This window comes from Hemitrygon akajei, chromosome 13, assembly GCF_048418815.1.
Source record: "Hemitrygon akajei chromosome 13, sHemAka1.3, whole genome shotgun sequence".
NCBI lineage: Eukaryota > Metazoa > Chordata > Chondrichthyes > Myliobatiformes > Dasyatidae > Hemitrygon > Hemitrygon akajei.
This window is the reverse complement of record NC_133136.1, coordinates 89,678,920-89,697,990: the sequence shown is the minus strand read 5'-3', so window position 1 is coordinate 89,697,990 and position 19,071 is coordinate 89,678,920. Positions and strand designations below refer to the sequence as shown.

Below are 19,071 nucleotides of genomic sequence, written 5' to 3'. Positions count from 1 at the left end.
AAACTGGAGTGTGGAAAAGATTTATAAAGATAGTGCCAGGACTAGAGGGCCTAAATTATAGGGAGAGATTGGCCTGGCTAGATCTTCATTCCTTGGAATGTAGGAGAATAAGAGGCAACCTTGTAGAAAGGTTTATCATTATGAGAAGCTTAAGTAAGGTAGATAGATGGTAACTGTCTTTTTCCCAGGGTAAGGGAATCTACAACTAGAGAGCCTAGTTTTAGGCTGACAAGTGAAAATGTTAAAAGGGACCCGGGGGCAAACACGAGGAAATCTGCAGATGCTGGAAATTCAAGCAACACACATAAAATGCTGGTGGAATGCAGCAACCCAGGCAGCATCTATAGGAAGAAGCGCTGTCGACGTTTCGGGCCGAGACCCTTCGTCAGTACTAACTGAAAGGAAAGATAGTAAGAGATTTGAAAGTAGGAGGGGGAGGGGAAAATGCAAAATGATAGGAGAAGACCGGAGGGGGTGGGGTGAAGCTGAGAGCCAGGAAGGTGATTGGCAAAAGGAATACAGAGCTGGAGAAGGGAAAGGATCATGGGACGGGAGGCCTACGGAGAAAGAAAGGGGGAGGGGAACACCAGAGGGAGATGAAGAACAGGCAGCGTGATGGGCAGAGAGAGAAAAAAAACTAAATGTATCAGGGATGGGGTAAGAAGGGGAGGGGCATTAACAGAAGTTAGATAAGTCAATGTTCATGCCATTAGGTTGGAGGCTACCCAGCTGGTATATAAGGTGTTGTTCCTCCAACCTGAGTGTGGCTTCATCTTGACAGTAGAGGAGGCCATGGATAGACATATCAAAATGGGAATGGGACGTGGAATTAAAATGTGTGGCCACTGGGAGATCCTGCTTTTTCTGGCAGACAGAGCGTAGGTGTTCAGTGAAATGGTCTCCCAGTCTGCGTTGGGTCTCACCAATATATAAAAGGCCACACCAGGAGCACCGGACACAGTATACCACACCAGCCGACTCACAGGTGAAGTGTCGCCTCACCTGGAAGGACTGTCTGGGGCCCTGAATGGTGGTGAGGGAGGAAGTGTAAGGGCAGGTGTAGCACTTGTTCTGCTTGCAAGGATAAGTGCCAGGAGGGAGATCGGTGGGAAGGGATGTGGGGGGGGGGATGAATGGACAAGGGAGTCACGTAGAAAGGGATCCCTGTGGAAAGCAGAAAGGGGGGGAGGGAAAGATGTGCTTGGTAGTGGGATCCTGTTGGAGGTGGTGGAAGTTACGGAGAATTATACGTTGGACCTGGAGGCTGGTGGGGTGGTAGGTGAGGACAAGGGGAACCCTATCCTGAGTGGGGTGGTGGGCGGATGGGGTGACGGCAGCTGTGTGGGAAATGGAAGAGATGCGTTTGAGAGCAGAGTTGATGGTGGAAGAAGGATTTGTTCCTTTGTTTAAAAAAGGAAGACATCTCCTTCGTCCTGGAATGAAAAGCCTCATCCTGAGAGCAGATGCGGCAGAGATGGAGGAATTGTGAGAAGGGGATAGCCTTTTTGCAAGAGACAGGGTGGGAATAGGAATAGTCCAGGTAGCTGTGAGAGTCCGTAGGCTTATAGTAGATATCAGTAGATTGGCTGTCTCCAGAGATGAAGACAGAAAGGGACCTGGGGGCAACTTTTTCATGCAGAGGGCAGTGAGTATATGTATTGAGTTGCAAGGGGGAGTGCTTGAGGCAGGTACAGTAATATAATTTGAGACACACTTGAATAGTTACGTATGTGGAGAGGCTGACCACAGGGTATTGGAATTAGCTGAGATAAATCTAAAGATTAGGTTTATTTGTCACATAAACATTGAAACAAATGGTGAAATGAATCGTTTGCATCAACAACCAACATAGTCTGAGATGTGCTTGGGGCAGCCTGCCAGTGTCGCTAAGTTTTTGGCGCCAACTTAACATGCCCACAACTTAGTAACCCAATCCATTTGGAGTATGGGAGGAAACCGAAGCATCCCGAGAAAACCCGTGTGTCCACAGGAAGGACACACAAATTCCTTCGAGACAGCAGCAGGAAGGAAACATCGTCTTCCAATTGATGGCACTGTAAAGCGTTATGCTAACCATGGCACTCTAAGTGAGCACTGTGGTCAGCTTGGATCTGTTGGCTGAGGGACCTGTGCTATGACAGATTTTTGGAGTACCTGACTGTTTATATTAGGGTGTGAAAAAATTATACAAGGTTAACTCTTCCCTGTAGGCGAAGATCAGAATCAGTAGTGTAAAAATGCAAAAATCAAAATAAAGAAGTAGTGAGGTAGTGTTCAAGGGTTCAATGTCCATTTAGAAATTGGATGGCAGAGGGGAAGAAGCTTTTCCTGAATCACTGAGTGTGTTCCTTCAGGCTTCTGTACTTCCTTCCTGATGGTAGCAATGACAACAAGGCATGACCTGGGTGATGGGTGTCCATAATGATGGATGCTGCCTTTTTGAGGCTTCGCTCCTTGAAGTTGTCCTGGATACATCTGAGGCTAGGGCCCATGATGGAGCTGAGTAAGTTTACAAATCTCTGTAGCTTATTTCAATCCTGTGCAGTAGACCCCCACCCCACCTGAAGGTGATGCAACTGGTTAGAATGCCCTCCATGGTACATCTGTAGAAATTTGCAAGGGTCTTTGGTGACAAACCAAATCTCCTCAAGCTCCTAACAAAATATAACCACTGTCTTGCCTTCTTTGTAGCTGCATTGATATGTTGGGTCAAATCAAAAAACTGGAGTGACAGTACTGAGTTTAGAAGATTTAGAAAGAATAACCAGAGAAACTTCTTTACAAAGGGACTCGTGAAGCTGTGGAATTCTCTTCCAAGTTTAATGATTAAGACAAAAGATTCAAGAAGAAACTAGTGTTGTAGGAAAAGAAGAGCATAGGTAAATGTGTTTAGCAAAAGCCCTTTGTGCAGGGAATAAATGTTCACATTCCACAGTTAAGTTAAACCTAACCCACTTGTTAGGCGACAGACTGAATACTAGATAAAATTATGAATCCCATGTAATGGAAAATATGTGATAATTTTACACTAGATGCAGAAGAGATTTATGAGTGATTTGTGACTGATGGCAGTTTAGGAAATTTTTCATAAGATGGAAAAAGTGGCTAGCTTGGTTACTTTCTTTTGAATATAGGAGAATTCATTTCACAAAAGCTTTTCATTATATCTTGGAATACATGGGAAAAATAATTCAATATCATTACTAATCATCTGCACATTCATCAAGAAATATGAGTTATAGAAGGTAGAACATTGAATGTAGAGTTGGGAAAAACAAATTATGTTTACTTATTTACTGTCTAGCACACAAAGTTCATGAGAGTGAATTTGTATTCCCTATCCTAATTTCTTGATAGTGATTTGTAAATTCAGTAAAGGTGAATTTTGATTACCCTACCTGCTGTAAGGTGGGAGTCACCTGTAAAAGGTCCTGGATTGCAATACATACAGGGAGATTGATAACCAGAGATCTTAAATTTAAATCAGTAGTAAATGTAATAATTTAAAGTTGACATATTTATTCTCCCACTTGATGATAGAATGATAGGAGCAGAAACTTTATCGCATTTGTTAAGTGCTTGGACATGCATTTTAGTTGGCATTACCTGCTGCTGTGTTACATTCAGACAAATTCATTGAGGTAACATATTTAAACGTGAATCAAACTGAGATAACACAGACTTTATAGGGAATGGGCTTTGCTGGCATTTATTGGCCAGCCCAATTCACCCACAAAGTTACTGGTGATCCGCCATCCCAAACTACTGTAGTCTCTCTGGTAGGAATAATCTCACAATAACGGAACAGCAAACGTGAGGAAATCTGCAGGTGCTGGCAATCCGAAGCAACACACACAAAATGCTGGAGGAAATTAATAGGGTGATGCAGGGCCTCAGCCCGAAATGTTGACTGTTCACACTTTTCCATAGAAGCTGCCTGGCCTGCTGAGAACAGCAAAATGTTTGTTAAGTTCTGATGGTGTGCAGTTCAAAGAGCAGCCTGTGGGTGGTAGTGCTTCTGTGCATTTAGTGTCCTTGCTTTGGTAAGAGATGTCAGCTTTGGTATGTGCTGCCAGAATACTCCAGACAAGTAACTGACATTTGTAAATTATGCACAACATAGCTGCTGTGCATAGTTGGCAATGAATGTTTAGGCTGCCAGTCAAGTGGGCTTCTCTGTCCTGGATAGTGCTGAGTTTCTAATAACAACTCAGCTTTTTAGTTAGGCCAACAGTGATTCATATCTACCCCATGGCCTCTTTATTAGGTACACCTGCATGCCTGCTCATTACTATAAATATCTCATCAGCCAATCATGTGGCAGCAACACAATGCATAAAAGCATGCAGACATGGTCAGAAGTTTCAGTTGTCATTCAGACCAAACTTCAGAATAGGAACAAAATGTGATCTAAGTGACTTTGCCCATAGGTTGGTTGTTGGTGCCAGATGGGGTGGTTTGAGTATCTCAGAAACTTCTGATCTGCTGGGATTTTCAAGTGCTACAGTCTCTAGAGTTTACAGAGAATGATGTGAGAAACAAAAAAAATCCAGTGAGTGGCAGTTCTGTGAACAAAAATGTCTCGTTAATGAGAAGTCAGAGGAGAATGGCCAGACTTTTGCAAGCTGACAGGAAGGCAACAGTAACTCAAATAATCATGCATTACAACAGTGGTGTGCAGAAGAACATCTCTGAATGCACATGCCGAATCTCAAAGTGGATGGGTTAGAGCAGCAGAAGACCACACTGGGTTCCACACCTGTGGCCACTTTATTAGGCACCTAATAAAGACACCACTGAGTGTATATTTGAAGAACAGATTTAATATTTGAAGACATATTCAGAGAGTCTGTCTACTCAAAATTCAAAGATTATTAGTACAGGTGACTCCTGAAATGGGGGAATCCATTCTTATGTAACAGTTCATATCATGATTTGCATAATGTGAAACCACATCATTTGCCCATGTGTTGAGAAATGTGAGCTTAAAATAAATGTTTATTTGTTTTTCTTTTTCGTTTAAATTCTGTGAGAGAGAATTTGTCAGCTTTCAAATTTTTTGGGTAGTGATTTGTGAATTCCATAAGGGCAAATTTCCTTGAATGGCAACAACTTGGTAATTAAGTATTCTTGTGGCAAAATGGTTGTTGTCATGCTTCTAGTGTGGTAGTGTAGTGGGCAGTGCTTGTCGTTCTCACTTTCAGCTTCCCTCGCTGACTAGCAGTCTTGCGAAAAGAAGATCTGAATGTGTAAGTCTCTCCCTGCCAGTGCGTAGCCTCTCCAACAGCAAGCCTCATGTAGTGCCTCCCCACTGGCAAAACATGGAAACTAAACTATTTTTGGACTCAGGCTGAACTACAGAGGTTGGGGAGGAGGTCTGGCCCCTTCATACATAGATTCTAGGCCCACTGGTATGTGGACCAGTGAAACAGATTTCCAGCTATGGGTAAATAGCTCATGAAACAGATTTCCAGCTATGGGTAAATAGCTCATGAAACAGATTTCCAGCTATGGGTAAATAGCCCCACTGCCTTGTGGGCAGCCTTGGGAGAGACAAAGTCTACAGGAGTAAACCCAAACAGCAAACAGCAGCACCTATGGCGGCTGGACGTCATTGAACATCCTTCCCGCAGCTCCTGCAGCCAAGTTGGTGCCAAACGTATTGCTCCATAAACTTTCCTTTGGACTACATTGGTGCGATCAAGAGGGGGCTCTTGATGACTGAGCATCTCAGGATCTCCATACCTTCTGCCCGGGCTTGTGATGATCACTATCACCCATTGTCCTTCGAGGTAAATGGATACCAACCAAGTACTCTTCAGAAGCAGAAGACTGTCCAATGTAGTAGATGAAAGGAGTTGCAACAAACTCAAGTCAGTCAGTAAGTCAACGATGTGTACCAGAGGCTTGGGAGAAGAGCTCAGTGCACAAATGGGTCCATCATGATTATGTTTCAGGTCACAGAGAAATTGGAACTTAATCTGTTTTAGCAGTTTACAGTCTAGTAAATTATAGCAGTACCAAACCAGGTCTTTAGAATCAGTATCAGGTATAACATCACTGACAAGTGTCTTGAAACTTGATTTCCAGCAGCAGTACATTGCATTACATAAAGGATAATACAATCAGAAATATATTGAATTAAATATTCAATTTAATATTTTAATATTAATATTTAATATTAAAGTTTTAAAAATTGAATTAAATAAGTCGTGCAAGAGGAGAGCAATAATGGTGTTCACGAGTGGGTTCATTGTCCATTCAGAAACCTGATAGCGCAGGGGAAGAATCTGTTCCTAAAACACTGAGTGTATGTCTTCAGGCTTCTGTACCTCCTCTTTGATGTTAGTACTATGAAGAGAGCATGACGTAATATTACAAGGCAAACATTGCTCTTGATACACTTTTTAACAAACAGTCTGTTTATTGACCTGTTAAAAATACTGTCCAGTCTAGTTGCACTTCAACTTATAGTTCTGTTATTTATTAATGTTAATAAAATGACCAACAGATCTACATTTTTCTAAAATTTACAGACTATACCCTTTATCCCTTTATCTGAGTAAAAAAAAAAGTTCTGAACTGAGAAGGAATTGTTGCCCTTCTCTGTACCTTTACTGAAGGGTCAATATTCCCAGTGTGAGGAAACCAGAAATAGATTCAGAATTCTAAATGAGACTAACAACATCTTGTATGAGATTAAAATTGGGTGTTCCATTTTGTAGTGTGTTTTGGCATAGCTCTGCGAAGCAAATTGTGTAAAACCATAAAGCAATTTGCAACAAATCAGCTATCTTTATATAAAGACTTGCCATTATCCTTGTGATCATATTTTTGCAGGTATCTACCCAACAAAGGGAGTACAAATTTAAATATGGAGCATGGTATTTAGACCCAAAGACATGGATGAAAAGAAGAGTTGATGAACCTCTAGTTGATCCCAATTTTGTGCCTGAGACAGATAAATCATATTTATCTGAAGAAGATATTGAGAAGGTAGCACTTTTCCTTATTTATCTATGCAACTGAATAACCAGGTTATCTCTTTTAATATGTACCTGATTTATTGCATTAGATTTTTTTTTCTTTCTGTTTTTAGCCTGGAATCTCTAATAGCATGTTTCCCTCCAGGTGGTGTTGGTTTAGAAGTCAATAGCTGAGGGCCAGGAATTTCTTGTGTCCAGTGTTGAGTGCTCCATGGATGAATTTGATCTAAATATTATTCAGTCTTTTGAGAATAGATTGTACTCTTCTGGAAATATGTCCTGAATTCTGCATGTGTAGTGATAACAAACAATAATCCTATATTGTTCTTGTGAGTGGAGTATCCATGGAGTGATTTATAAATAATGATAACAAAAATTTTAAACTGGATCATTGCTTAAAAAGAGCCAATACAAATCAGGGACCGTAAAGGAGATGGGCAAGAGAGACTATAAAAATATCAGAGTTATGGATGCCCTCATATTTACACAGAGTATACTGGAGGCCAGCCAAGGATGTATCAGGCTAGCCCAATCTGGAGTATCAAAGACACTGATTTTACAATTCTGCTACTAGTAGTGGTATTTCCGAGGTTGGATAGAATCAGGCAATATTTCAAAGGTGGAAATGGGAGATGATAGAAGGTCATAGAGATGTGGATGTGTTCTCTGCTGCAAATATGATGCCAAGTTTGTAAGGAGTTTGGTTTGGTTTCGTACTTTTCTCAAGTCAATGGATGGACTCCAGGAGATAGTTTATGATAAAGATCCATGTCATTCAAATATTTTGTTTGCAAGAAATTTCTACTCATTTATTATTGGATGTCAAATAATCATTTTAGCAATGCTTCATAACATTCCAGTGTTATGCATTGATCTTAAAACAATGAAAAAAATGATTCATTTGGCATGGTTTAGTGTATGGAATGGGAGATGAAGTGGAAATAAAACTGTTCATCATTGAAAGTGTAACATTAATTCCTATATCTAGTTAGATGATCAGTCCTTAAGATTTTAGTAAGGAAGCTTTCAAATGCTGTGACATATGTTAACAGTACTCTATGTAGCCAAGTTAGACAAACTTCAGAGTGGGAATTACTTGGGTTTGGATTACTTGGGAATGGAAAAGGGAATTTATGAGCTTTTCTCCTTTGCAACTTTGTTCCCCCCCCCCCCAACTTAAGGAAAGAAAGATGAGAAGACTCCATGCAATGTTATCTTTCAAGAAATTCATTGAAGCTAAAGGACTTAGAAAACCAGAGGTGAGGAGAAACCTAACAAAGTACTAGCTTCTTAAGAACCTAACCAAAGGAATAAAGTTGTAAATTCAGAAACATTTATCTACTATTAAAATCTTAACACACACAAAATACTGGAGGAACTCAGCAGGCCAGGCAGCATCTATGGAAAAAGAGTACAGTTGATGTTTCAGGCTGGGACCCTTCATCTAGACTGGGGAAAAATAGATGAAGAGTTAGAGGAAGAAGGTGGGTGGAGGGGAGGAAGAAACACAAGGTGATTGTGAAACTGGGGAGCGGAGAGTGAAGTAAAGAGCTGGGAAGTTGATTGGTGAAAGAGATGCAGAACTGGAGAAGGGGGAATCTGATAAGAGAGAGCAGAGGCCATGGACGAAAGAAAAGGGGGAGGAGCACCAAAGGGAGGTGATGGGCAGGTAATGAGAAGGTGAAAGAGAGAAAAGGGAATGGGGAATGGTGAAGATTGGGGAGGGTGGACATTACCAGAAATTTAAGAAATTATTGTTTATACCGTCAGTTTAGAGACTACCCAGATGGAATATAAGATGTTGTTTCTCCAACCTGAGTGTGGCCTCATCACGACAGTAGATGCGGCCATGGACTGACATGTCGGAATGGGAATGGCAAGTGGAATTTACATGGTGGCCAATTGGGAGATCCCACTTTTTCTGGCAGATGGAGCAAAGGTGCTTGGAAAAGCAGTCTCCCAATCTATTTCGGGTCTCACCAATATACAGGAGTCTACACCAAGAGCTCTGGATACAGTTGATGACCCCAACAGGATCACAGGAGAAGTGTTGCCTCACCTGGAAGGACTGTGTGGGCCCCTGAATGGTAGTGAGGGAGGAGTAGGGGCAGGTGTGGCACTTGTGTCCCTGTAGAAAGCAGCAAGTTGACGGGGGGGCTGGAAGTTGTGCTTGGTGATGGGATCCCATTGGAGATGGTGGAAGTTACAGAAAATTATGTGCTGGACGTGGAGGCTGGTGAGGTGGTAGGTGAGGACAAAAGAAACCCTATTCCTGGTGGGGTGGCGGGAGGATATCGTGACGGCAGATATGCGCAAACTGGAAGCGATGTGGTTCAGGGCAGCGTTGACGGTGGAGGAAGGGAAACAATTTTCTTTGAAGGAAAATATCTCCCTCATTCTGAAATGAAAAGCCTCATCCTAAGAACAGATGCAGTGGAGACGGAGGAATTGAGAGAAGGGGTTGGCATTTTTACAAGTAAAAGGGTGTGAAGAGGTATAGTCCAGGTAGCTGTGAGAGTCAGTGGGTTTATAATAGGCATCAGTAGATGAGCTGTTTCCAGAGATAGAGACAGAGAGATCGGGAAAGGGGAGGGAGGTTTCAGAAATGGACCAGGTAAATTTGAGGACAGGGTAGTTGTTGGAGGCAAAGTTAATGAAGTCAACGAGCTCGGTATGGGTGCAGGCAGAGCATCAATACAGTCATTGATGTAGTGTAGGAAAAGTTGGGGAGTAATACCAGTGTAGGCTTGGAACAAAGACTGATTGCTATCTGCTTGCCAAGGTCTTCCTCAATATTTCCATTGATTTCAGAGATAATTATGTCAAGTTTCAGGTATTTACTTGTCCTCATGCCAAAAACTGTTGCTATTGCTGCACTGCCTGATGTTACGTATTAGTTTGAATATATTGTGTCATGTCCTCAGTGAGTCTCTGACCGACTCATGATTCAGTGCCACCTCACATTATTATTGTTATAAAATATCAATGAGCCAAAGAGACATGTTGCATTTCTATTCTGGTAAAGTTTGGTCATCATTTCTAGGTTGGAGGAAGTATCTCTGTCACTATTATTAACTCCCAGGCTGAAGCAACTCCAAATATGTCAACATAGACCATAACTCTACAATATTTATTTTCTCTTTGACACTGATTGTCATTGCAGCCTTAGTCAGCAACATAATTGAATTAGAGCATGTTTCTGAAAGAGAAAGGATTAAAAAAAAGTTGCTCTAGTGCTAGATCACAGCCCTGTTTCATGCAGAAGGTGGATATACAAGGACGAGAATGGGCCAACACTTAGCACCAACCAGGGTTGGCCAACATTTTTGAGACAGTGTGCCCAAATTAGCAATAATCTAAAAAGGTTTTTTCCAAATGGCATGGTAATTTTGAGCTGAGATCATTAATTAATTAAATACTAACAATAATTATGGACTTTAAGGAAAAAATTTGCATAGCTATGTATGTATATTTATTGTTTCTCTATTTATAAAAGAAAAAGACAGATTGAACTAAATAGAATATTTTAGAAAACCTGTTCATAAATTATTATTCTAGAGTCACAATGTCATAGAACACTATAACACAGAAAAAGGCCTTGTGGCCTATCTAGTCTGTGCCAAACTAATATTCTGCCTAGTCCTGGACCATAGCCCTCAATACCCTTCCCACCTAAGTACCTATTCAAATTTCTCTTAAATGTTGAAATTGAACCCACATCCACCACTTCTGCTGACCACTTGTTCCACATGCTCACCACCCTCTGAGTGAAGAATTTTCCCCTCAGGTTGCCTAAATATTTCACCTTTCACCCTTAACTCATGACCTCTAGTTCTAATCTCGCCCAATCTTGCATTCACCCTTTCTTTACCCCTCAATTTTGTATGCCTCTATCAAATCTCTTTATTGTCTACTACTTTAAAAATTTTCCATGCCTCTACAGCTCCCCTCATTTTCCTATTCTCAAGGGAATTAAGTCTTAACCTATTCAACCTTTCCTTATAACTTAGGTCCTCAAGTCCAGACAACATCCTTTTAAATTTTCTCTGCAATCTTATTCGTATCTGTCTCGTGGGTCTATGACCAGAATTGCACACAATACTCCAAATCAAGCCTCAACAATGTCTTATACAACTTCAACATAACTCCTGTACTCAATACTTTGATTTATGAAGGCCAAAGTGACAAAAATTCTTTTTAATAATCTGTCTACCTGTGACACCACTTTCAAGAAAGTATGGAGCTGTATTCCAAGATCCCTCTGTTCTGCCACACTCCTCAGTGCCCTACCTTCCACTGTGTAATTCCTACCTTGGTTTGTCCTCCCAAAGTGCAACACCTCACACTTGTCTGCATTAAATTCCATCTGCCATTTTCCTGCCCCTTCTCCCAGCAGGTCCAGATCCTGCTGCAAGCTTTGATAGCCTTCCTTGCTGTCCGCTACACTCTAATCTGGATGCCATTCGCAAATTTGCTGATCAAATTTACCGTATCATTACCCAGATTATTGATATAGATGACAAATAACAACGACCGAGCACCGATCCCTGCGGCACACCCTTAGTCACAGATCTCCAGTAAGAGAGGCAACTGTCTACTACCATTCTCTGGCTTCTCTTGTGAAGTCAATGCCAGATCCAACTTACGACTTCATCCTGAATGCCAAGTGACTGAACATTCTTGACCAACCTCCCATGCAGGACCATTGTTAAAGGCCTTGCTAAAGTCCATGTGCTCAACTTCCACTGCACTTCCTTCATCAACCTTCCCGGTAACTTCATTGTAAAACTCTATAAGATTGGTTAGACGTGACCTACCATACACAAGACCATGTTGACTATTCCTAATCATTAATTGTCTATCTTAATATACTTAATATATCCACTCCCTTAGAATACCTTCTAATAACTTACCCACTACTGATGTCAGACTAGCCAGCCTAAAATTTCCTGGCTTATTCTTAGGGCCTTTCTTAAAGAATAGAACAACATTATCAGATCTTCCAATCCTCTGGCATCTCACCTGTGGCTAAAGACATTTTGAAAACCCCTGTCAGGGCCTCTGCAATTTCTGCACATGTCTCCTACAAAGTCTGAGGGAACACCTTATCAGATCATGAGAATTTATCCACCCTAATTTGCCTCAGGACTGCAAACGTCTCCTCCTCTGTAATTTGTAAACAGCCCATGACCTCGCTGTTGTTGTGCCTCAGTTCAATTGACTGTGTCCACCTCTTAAGTAAATCCAGATGCAAAAATATCCATTTAAGATCTGCCTATTTCTTTCAGCTCCATGCAATGATGACCACATTTATCTTCAAGAGAACCAATTTGTCTCTTGTTATCTTTTTGCTCCTAATGTATCTGTAGAAGCCCATGGGATTCTTCTCCTTGTCTGTTAAAGCGACCTCATGCTTTCTTTTAGCACCCCCCCCCAATTTCTCTCTGAAGTGTTCTCCTGCATTTCTTGTATTCTTTAAGGTGTATTTGTTCCTTGCTGCCTACATCTATGCACCTCCTCTTAATCACATCCCCAATATCTTTCACAAAAAAACAAGACTCTCTAAACCTGTTACCCTTGCTTTTTATTGTGACATGAACATATAAGCTCTGTACTCTCAAAATTTCACTTTGAAGGGCTCCTACTTATCAAGCACACGTTTACCAGAAAACAATCTGTCCCGATCCACACTTGCCAAATCCTTTCTGATTCACAATTCATTTATATCAGGCAGTAGTAAATTAAGGCAACTGGACTTGCTGTGTTGTCTAGAAGCCACTTCACCACTCATCCAAGAGGCTTTTTCAGTTCTGATCCATGGTGCGTAGTTTTCCAGCTTATAAACTCTGTGAGTTGTTTAGAAGTATAGCAATCACATGAGTGTTCTTAAGAGTCGTAGAGGTAATGAGAGGGTCATTAGTGTTTTCTTTGAATGAATGGAGGTGTGAACTGTTGTGGAGACATTGGGGTTGAGATATTAGGACTACATTGTAAATTACTGATAGATGGCATTATAGCCACCCCCTGTTCAGGGATCGGTTCTCCAGTTTGACAACGATGGCTTCTTTAACCCCTCTTTCAAACCACCTGTCCAAAATGTGCACATTGTTATCATCAAAGGAGTGTCCCTTGTCCTTTAGGTGTAGATATACAGCTGAATCTTGACCTGAGATGTTAGCCGTCCTATGTTGCACCATCCATTTATGAAATAGTTGTTTTGTCTTGCCGATATGCTGTGTGGTTCTCATTGAATTGGATAGCATATACAGTATTGCTCTGTTCTTGTTTGGGTGTAGGATCCTTGGGTTGGACGAGTTTCTGTCTGAGTGTGCTTGTAGGTTTGAAAAACACAGGGATTTGGTATTTGTTTAAAATTCTTCTGAGTTTCCCTGAAACTCCAGCTACATTTGGGATGATTATGTTTTTCCATCTGCTTTGCTCCTTACCTCTGTGTTGGGCTGATGTCCCTGCTGGTTTTTGTTGCTGGTTTGATGAAGGCCTAGTCACAGTAGCCACAAGCTTTCAAGGCTCCTCTCAAATACTTGCATTCCTTGACTTTAGCTGTAATGTTGGTGGGCACATTCTCGGCATGGTGATGTAGTGGTCTGATAACCCCCAACTTATGTTCTAATGGGTTAATGGCTTATCAACTCACGGAGTTTATAAGCCAGAAAACTAACCACTGTGGATTAGGACTGAAGAAGCCTCTCAGATGAGTGGCGAAACATCTTCTGGACAGCACAGCAAGTCCAGTTGCCTTTATTTACTACTGCCTGATATACAATGACCTGGATGACTGAGAACCTTCATAGACCAGATTGTTTTATGTCATTTTCAGAACACAAGTGTAAAGGAGAACAAAATAATTGTTACTCCAAATACGATGCAGCACAAAAAAAAATAAGATAAAGTACACCAGGTCGTGAGGATTTCAATACATATCATCCAATGTTATGTGTTCCTGGAATTGTCTAGCTGGCACCTAGCCAGTGTGAAATATTTCCTAGGGAACATCTCACTGTTCTTGGGTTGTAAAAAAAAATCATTTGCTGTTTCTTTGGCAGTATAGATAATCATTATAGGACACAAACAAAAAAACATAGAAAACCTACAGCACAATACAGGCCCTTCAGCCCACAACATGTACTTATGCATCATTTTATTATGGGTGGGATTTAAAGAATCGAGGAGCAGAATTGAATACCACGTTCCAACAAAATTTTTGTGCATGCCACAGCCTAGCTATCCCAGAACGAGGCCAACAGCCGGGTTTAAGGTTTTGAAATCACAGTTCAAGTTGGGCCTTAAATATTATACTTCAGTATGGACACATCAACATAATCGGTTATTTTTAAGTAAAATAAGACAATATTCAGTTGCACTGGGTGGAATTTGGAAGATATTGCATCATTGCCAAGATCTTGTAACTTTCTGATTGAAGGTAATACATAATTAATAGTGTTTGTTTTCCCCTGAGGACGACAAGGGATCAGACAAGGGGATGGCCAGATTTGAATAAAATATATTATCTAACAGATTTGATATTTTGATTTAACTGCTGTAGTTTGTGCAACAAAATAGTCACAGTTAATTCATTTATGTTTAAATATTTCAGTTTATGAAGAAACTATTTGACACAGTTGATAAAAATGGAAAGATCATTTCCTGACTGAAACTGGAAACCTTGGAGCACGGATTTTATTCTTCAATGCTTAAAGCCATCATTGTTAATTAATATGTGATTTCATTGTTTTACCTTATCATACGTTCTATTATATTATGATTCTGCTTTTAAAAATTGCCACTGGTTTATACTTATGGAAAAAAAAATTCACAAGAGTTTATTGGAAATTTTTTTCCAAGAACTGACAACTACAAAAGACAGCTAATCCTGTACCGTGGACCTAAATGAAGATAATAAATGAGCATTTTCAATTCTGTTTTCCAACTCTGGGTGCTCATTTTGCATGTAGTAGATATTATCAGGAGCACAATTATTTGTTGAACCAGATTACACCAATAGCCAAGCAGCGTTCATAGAGAACACCAATGAGAAGTGGTGTGTACATCAGCACATTCTAGACAGCGATGGCTGTATGTCACAGTACTGAATATGCTGGAGGTCAGCTGAACTCCCACTCCACATCTACTACATTCACTCATGAGTGCAGGGATCTTCACTGAGTTTCTCAGCCATTTGGCTGTATCTGGCCCGCAGCTTCATAACTAACCTTTCAAACTGATCCATTCATTTGAGTGGGAATGCTAACTATAATTAGAAAGATAAATTCAACTTTTAAAGAAATATTTATTTTTAGTTATATTTCTTTTTTAATGATTTCAAGTAATTAAGTTTATGTTATTTTTATATGCATTCATTGATTCCTTAAGTCAATTCCAACTTTTTTAAAGTCTGAATATCAGAGTTTTGAAAATCAGGTAGGGGTCTCCCTATCATCAATCAGGGACATTTATCAGGAGGGCTGCATGAGCAGGGCCCTTAGTATTGTTAAGGATCCCACCCATTCATCCAGTATCCTCTTTGACTTTCTACCATCAGGCAGGAGACTCTGATGCATAAAACAAGAGCGCTTGTTCCAAGTTTCTTCCAAAAGGCCATTAGGCTTCTGAACTCCCTGCCGCATCATATTCAAAGTGTCACTGGTTAATTTGTTTTGTACCCTCCTGTGGTATTTACTCTAAGCCCTTTTAGTTTGTTATTTATGCGTGATTCATCTGTAGATTTTATCCTTGCTCTCATAAGTTATGAGATAAGTTATGAGTATGTTATGTGTACTACTGTGCTTTACACCCTGGTTCAGAGAACATAGAATAGTACAGCACATTACAGGCCCTTCGGCCCACAATGTTGTGCCGACCCTCAAACACTGCCTCCCATATAAACCCCCACCTTAAATTCCTCCATATACCTGTCTAGTCGTCTCTTAAACTTCACTAGTGTATCTGCCTCCACCACTGACTCAGGCGGTGCATTCCACACACCAGCCACTCTCTGAGTGGAAAAACCTTCCTCTAATATCCCCCTTGAACTTCCCTCCCCTTAACTTAAAACCATGTCCTCTTGTACTGAGCAGTGGTGCCCTGGGGAAGAGGCACTGGCTGTCCACTCTGTCTATTCCTCTTAATATCTTGTACACCTCTATCACGTCTCCTCTCATCCTCTTTCTCTCCAAAGAGTAAAGCCCTAGCTCCCTTAATCTCTGATCATAATCCATACTCTCTAATCTGGGCAGCATCCTGGTAAATCTCCTCTGTACCCTTTCCAATGCTTCCACATCCTTCCTATAGTGAGGCGACCAGAACTGGACACAGTACTCCAAATGTGGCCTAACTAGAGTTTTATAGAGCTGCATCATTACATCATGTCTCTTAAACTCTATCCCTCGACTTATGAAAGCTTTCTTAATTACCCTATCTACCTGTGAGGCAACTTTCAGGGATCTGTGGACATGTACCGCCAGATCCCTCTGCTCCTCCACACTACCAAGTATCCTGCCATTTACTTTGTACTCTGCCTTGGAGTTTGTCCTTCCAAAGAAACATTGTCTCGTTTGACAGTATACATGTATATAGCTAAATGACAATAAACTTGACTTGACTTGACTTATAAACAGTGCAGCAGGTCACTTGACATTGTGATTTGTTGAAGGTCTTTGGACTCTGAGGACTGGCCACAGGAAGCTTGCTTGCTGCTGTGGAAGCAAGGTTTGGTGGCTGTTGGAACCACAAGGCCATAAAATATTGGGGCTACTGTGGGAGGGGGATGACCAGCAGGCTGTATTGAATACAATTTACCCCTAGAACCATGGAATAGTACAGAGCCTTTTAACTACCAGAATATGCTCAATGAAGTCATCTACTACTATGAATCCTTTCCTCTTTGATACAAATGGACTTCAGAATCCAAGCAAGAGTACAATTCAGAACAGTATTATCGCCTTTAAGACTGCAAAATCTGAAAAGTTTAAATTAATTAGCAATTGTCATTATCCATCAGTTGACTCCCCAATGTAATGAAGTACATAATGCAATTAAAATATTTAATAAAAGTACAATCTAATTCTTCAGTGTTTAGTTGAATATTTAAGTTGTCTGAAACAGCCCTAACTTTTAATAACTTGTTTTCACTGCAGGAGTAATGAACACAGCAAACTGCATTCTATTAAATGGATGAGGGTTGTGTTAAAATGTTATGTTTATTTTTGGCTTGTGAAGACCAGTGTTATAGACCATGGATTCAGGTGTTAGGATAGTGAAGTGGGAACAGGGGTGTAGACGGCAACATTGGAGCATAATGGTTAGCATAATTACTTTACAGTACCAGTGACCTCCGATTGGGGTTCAATTCCCTCTGCTATCTGTGAGGAGCTTGTGGGTAATCCCAGTGACAGCATGGGTTTCCACAAAGTGCTCTGGTTCCTTCCCACATTCTAGAGATGTACGGTTAGGGTTAGGGTGAGTAAGTTGTGGGCATGCTATGTTGGTGCTGGCAACAGCTGCAAGCTACCCACAGTACCATATTCGCTGATTTGATTTGATGCATTTTACTTTCAAAGTTTAAATGTATATAGAGTCATAGAGCACTGCAGCACAAAACAGGCCCTCTAACCCATCAAGTCCATACCAAACTATTACTGTGCCTAATCCCATTGACCAGCACCTGGACCAGAGCCTCCATACCCCTGCCATTCATGTATTTATTAAACTTCTCTTGTGTTGAAATTAAACCTGCATCCACCATTTCCTCTGGCAGTTCGTTCCATACTCTGGCCAACCTCTGAGTGAAAAAGTTCCCCTCATGGTTCCCTTAAGCATTCCACCTCTCACCCTCCAGTTCTAGTCTCACCTAACCTCAGTGAAAACAGACTGCTTGCATTTACCCTATCTATACCCCTCATAATTTTGTATACCTCTGTCAAATCTCCCCTCATCTCCTGTGCTCCAAGGAATAAAGTTCCAACCTATTCAACTCAGATCCTCAAATCCTGGCAATATCCTTGTAATTCTCTATACTCTTTCATTCTTGTTGATATCTTTCCTGTATATAGGTGACTAAACTGCACAAAATACTTCAAATTAGACCTCACCAACATTTTATACAACCTCAACATAACATCCCAAATCCTGTTCTCAGTACTTTGATTTATGAAGACCAATGTATCAGAAACTCTCTTTACGACTCTACCTACCTGTAACTTTACTTTCAATGAATGATGAATCTGTATTCCCAGATCCCTTTGTTCTACCATACACTTTGGAGTCCTATTGTTCACTGTGTGAGTCTGACCCTTATTTGTCCTCCCAAAGTGCATCTCACACTGCCATCTGCCATCTTTTATTTGGACAAATAAAACTGATCTTTTATTACAAATTTTGAATTGGGAGAAGGGTCTTGGCCTGAAACACAATGTGTTTATTCCTCTCCATAGATGCTGCCGGATCTGCTGAGTTCCATCAGCATTTAGTGTGCATTACAGTTAATTATGCAGCGGTAAATCTCACTGGATTGGCAGCTGGTGTCATTGCTACATACCCCACCATGCTTCACTGGAGAGGTTGCTAATGCCATGTGTATCACATGAATGTGCTTATACCCAGCCAGGACCACAGAGAGTGAATGATGCTCTTCCATTAAAGCTCATAGTCTCATTACTGTGGACAATAAGTTTGTTAATTATTTAGACGTAGACCAGAGCTGCCATATAATTCTGGCAATGTTTGCATGTGATCACACCTCCCCCCACACCCCAAAGCAAGGTTGGTTACTCTCTCAAGATTCTTAACACCGTGTGTTCTGCTTTGTTAATCCTCATCATGGCCACCTCTAAAGAAAGGACTGCTATGAGAGGCAAGAAAAGCGAAGGAATCACATGGTGGGATGAAACAATTGCTCTATGCTGTTCCTTCTCTGAGCAGCCTTCTCGCCCCATGTAGAGGATTGAAAGCAACAGAATTAGGTGAGAGAGCAACAGTAGATGCAAGAAAGCTTCACAGAACATAGATGTGATTCAATAGTCCCAATAGCTTCCAGCTGAATGCAATGCAATGCTTCGGTTTGTTGATG

General features: G+C 40.9%; 1 protein-coding gene across 3 annotated transcripts in view; it reads left to right on the top strand.

The window, feature by feature from the left end:
- LOC140738053 (protein FAM47E) overlaps window positions 1-17,033 on the top strand; it is a 47,103-nt gene extending 30,070 nt beyond the window's left edge. For 2 of the 3 annotated variants that reach the window (XM_073065056.1, XM_073065057.1), the window contains exons 6-8: window positions 6,841-6,996; window positions 8,168-8,245; window positions 14,602-17,033. In XM_073065056.1, coding sequence (XP_072921157.1) covers window positions 6,841-6,996; window positions 8,168-8,245; window positions 14,602-14,655 — 288 coding nt within the window. In that variant the 3' untranslated portion in view covers window positions 14,656-17,033. The remainder of the gene's footprint in view (window positions 1-6,840; window positions 6,997-8,167; window positions 8,246-14,601) is intronic. The other variant, XM_073065059.1, reaches the window with a different exon arrangement.
- Window positions 17,034-19,071: the final 2,038 nt, after the last annotated feature.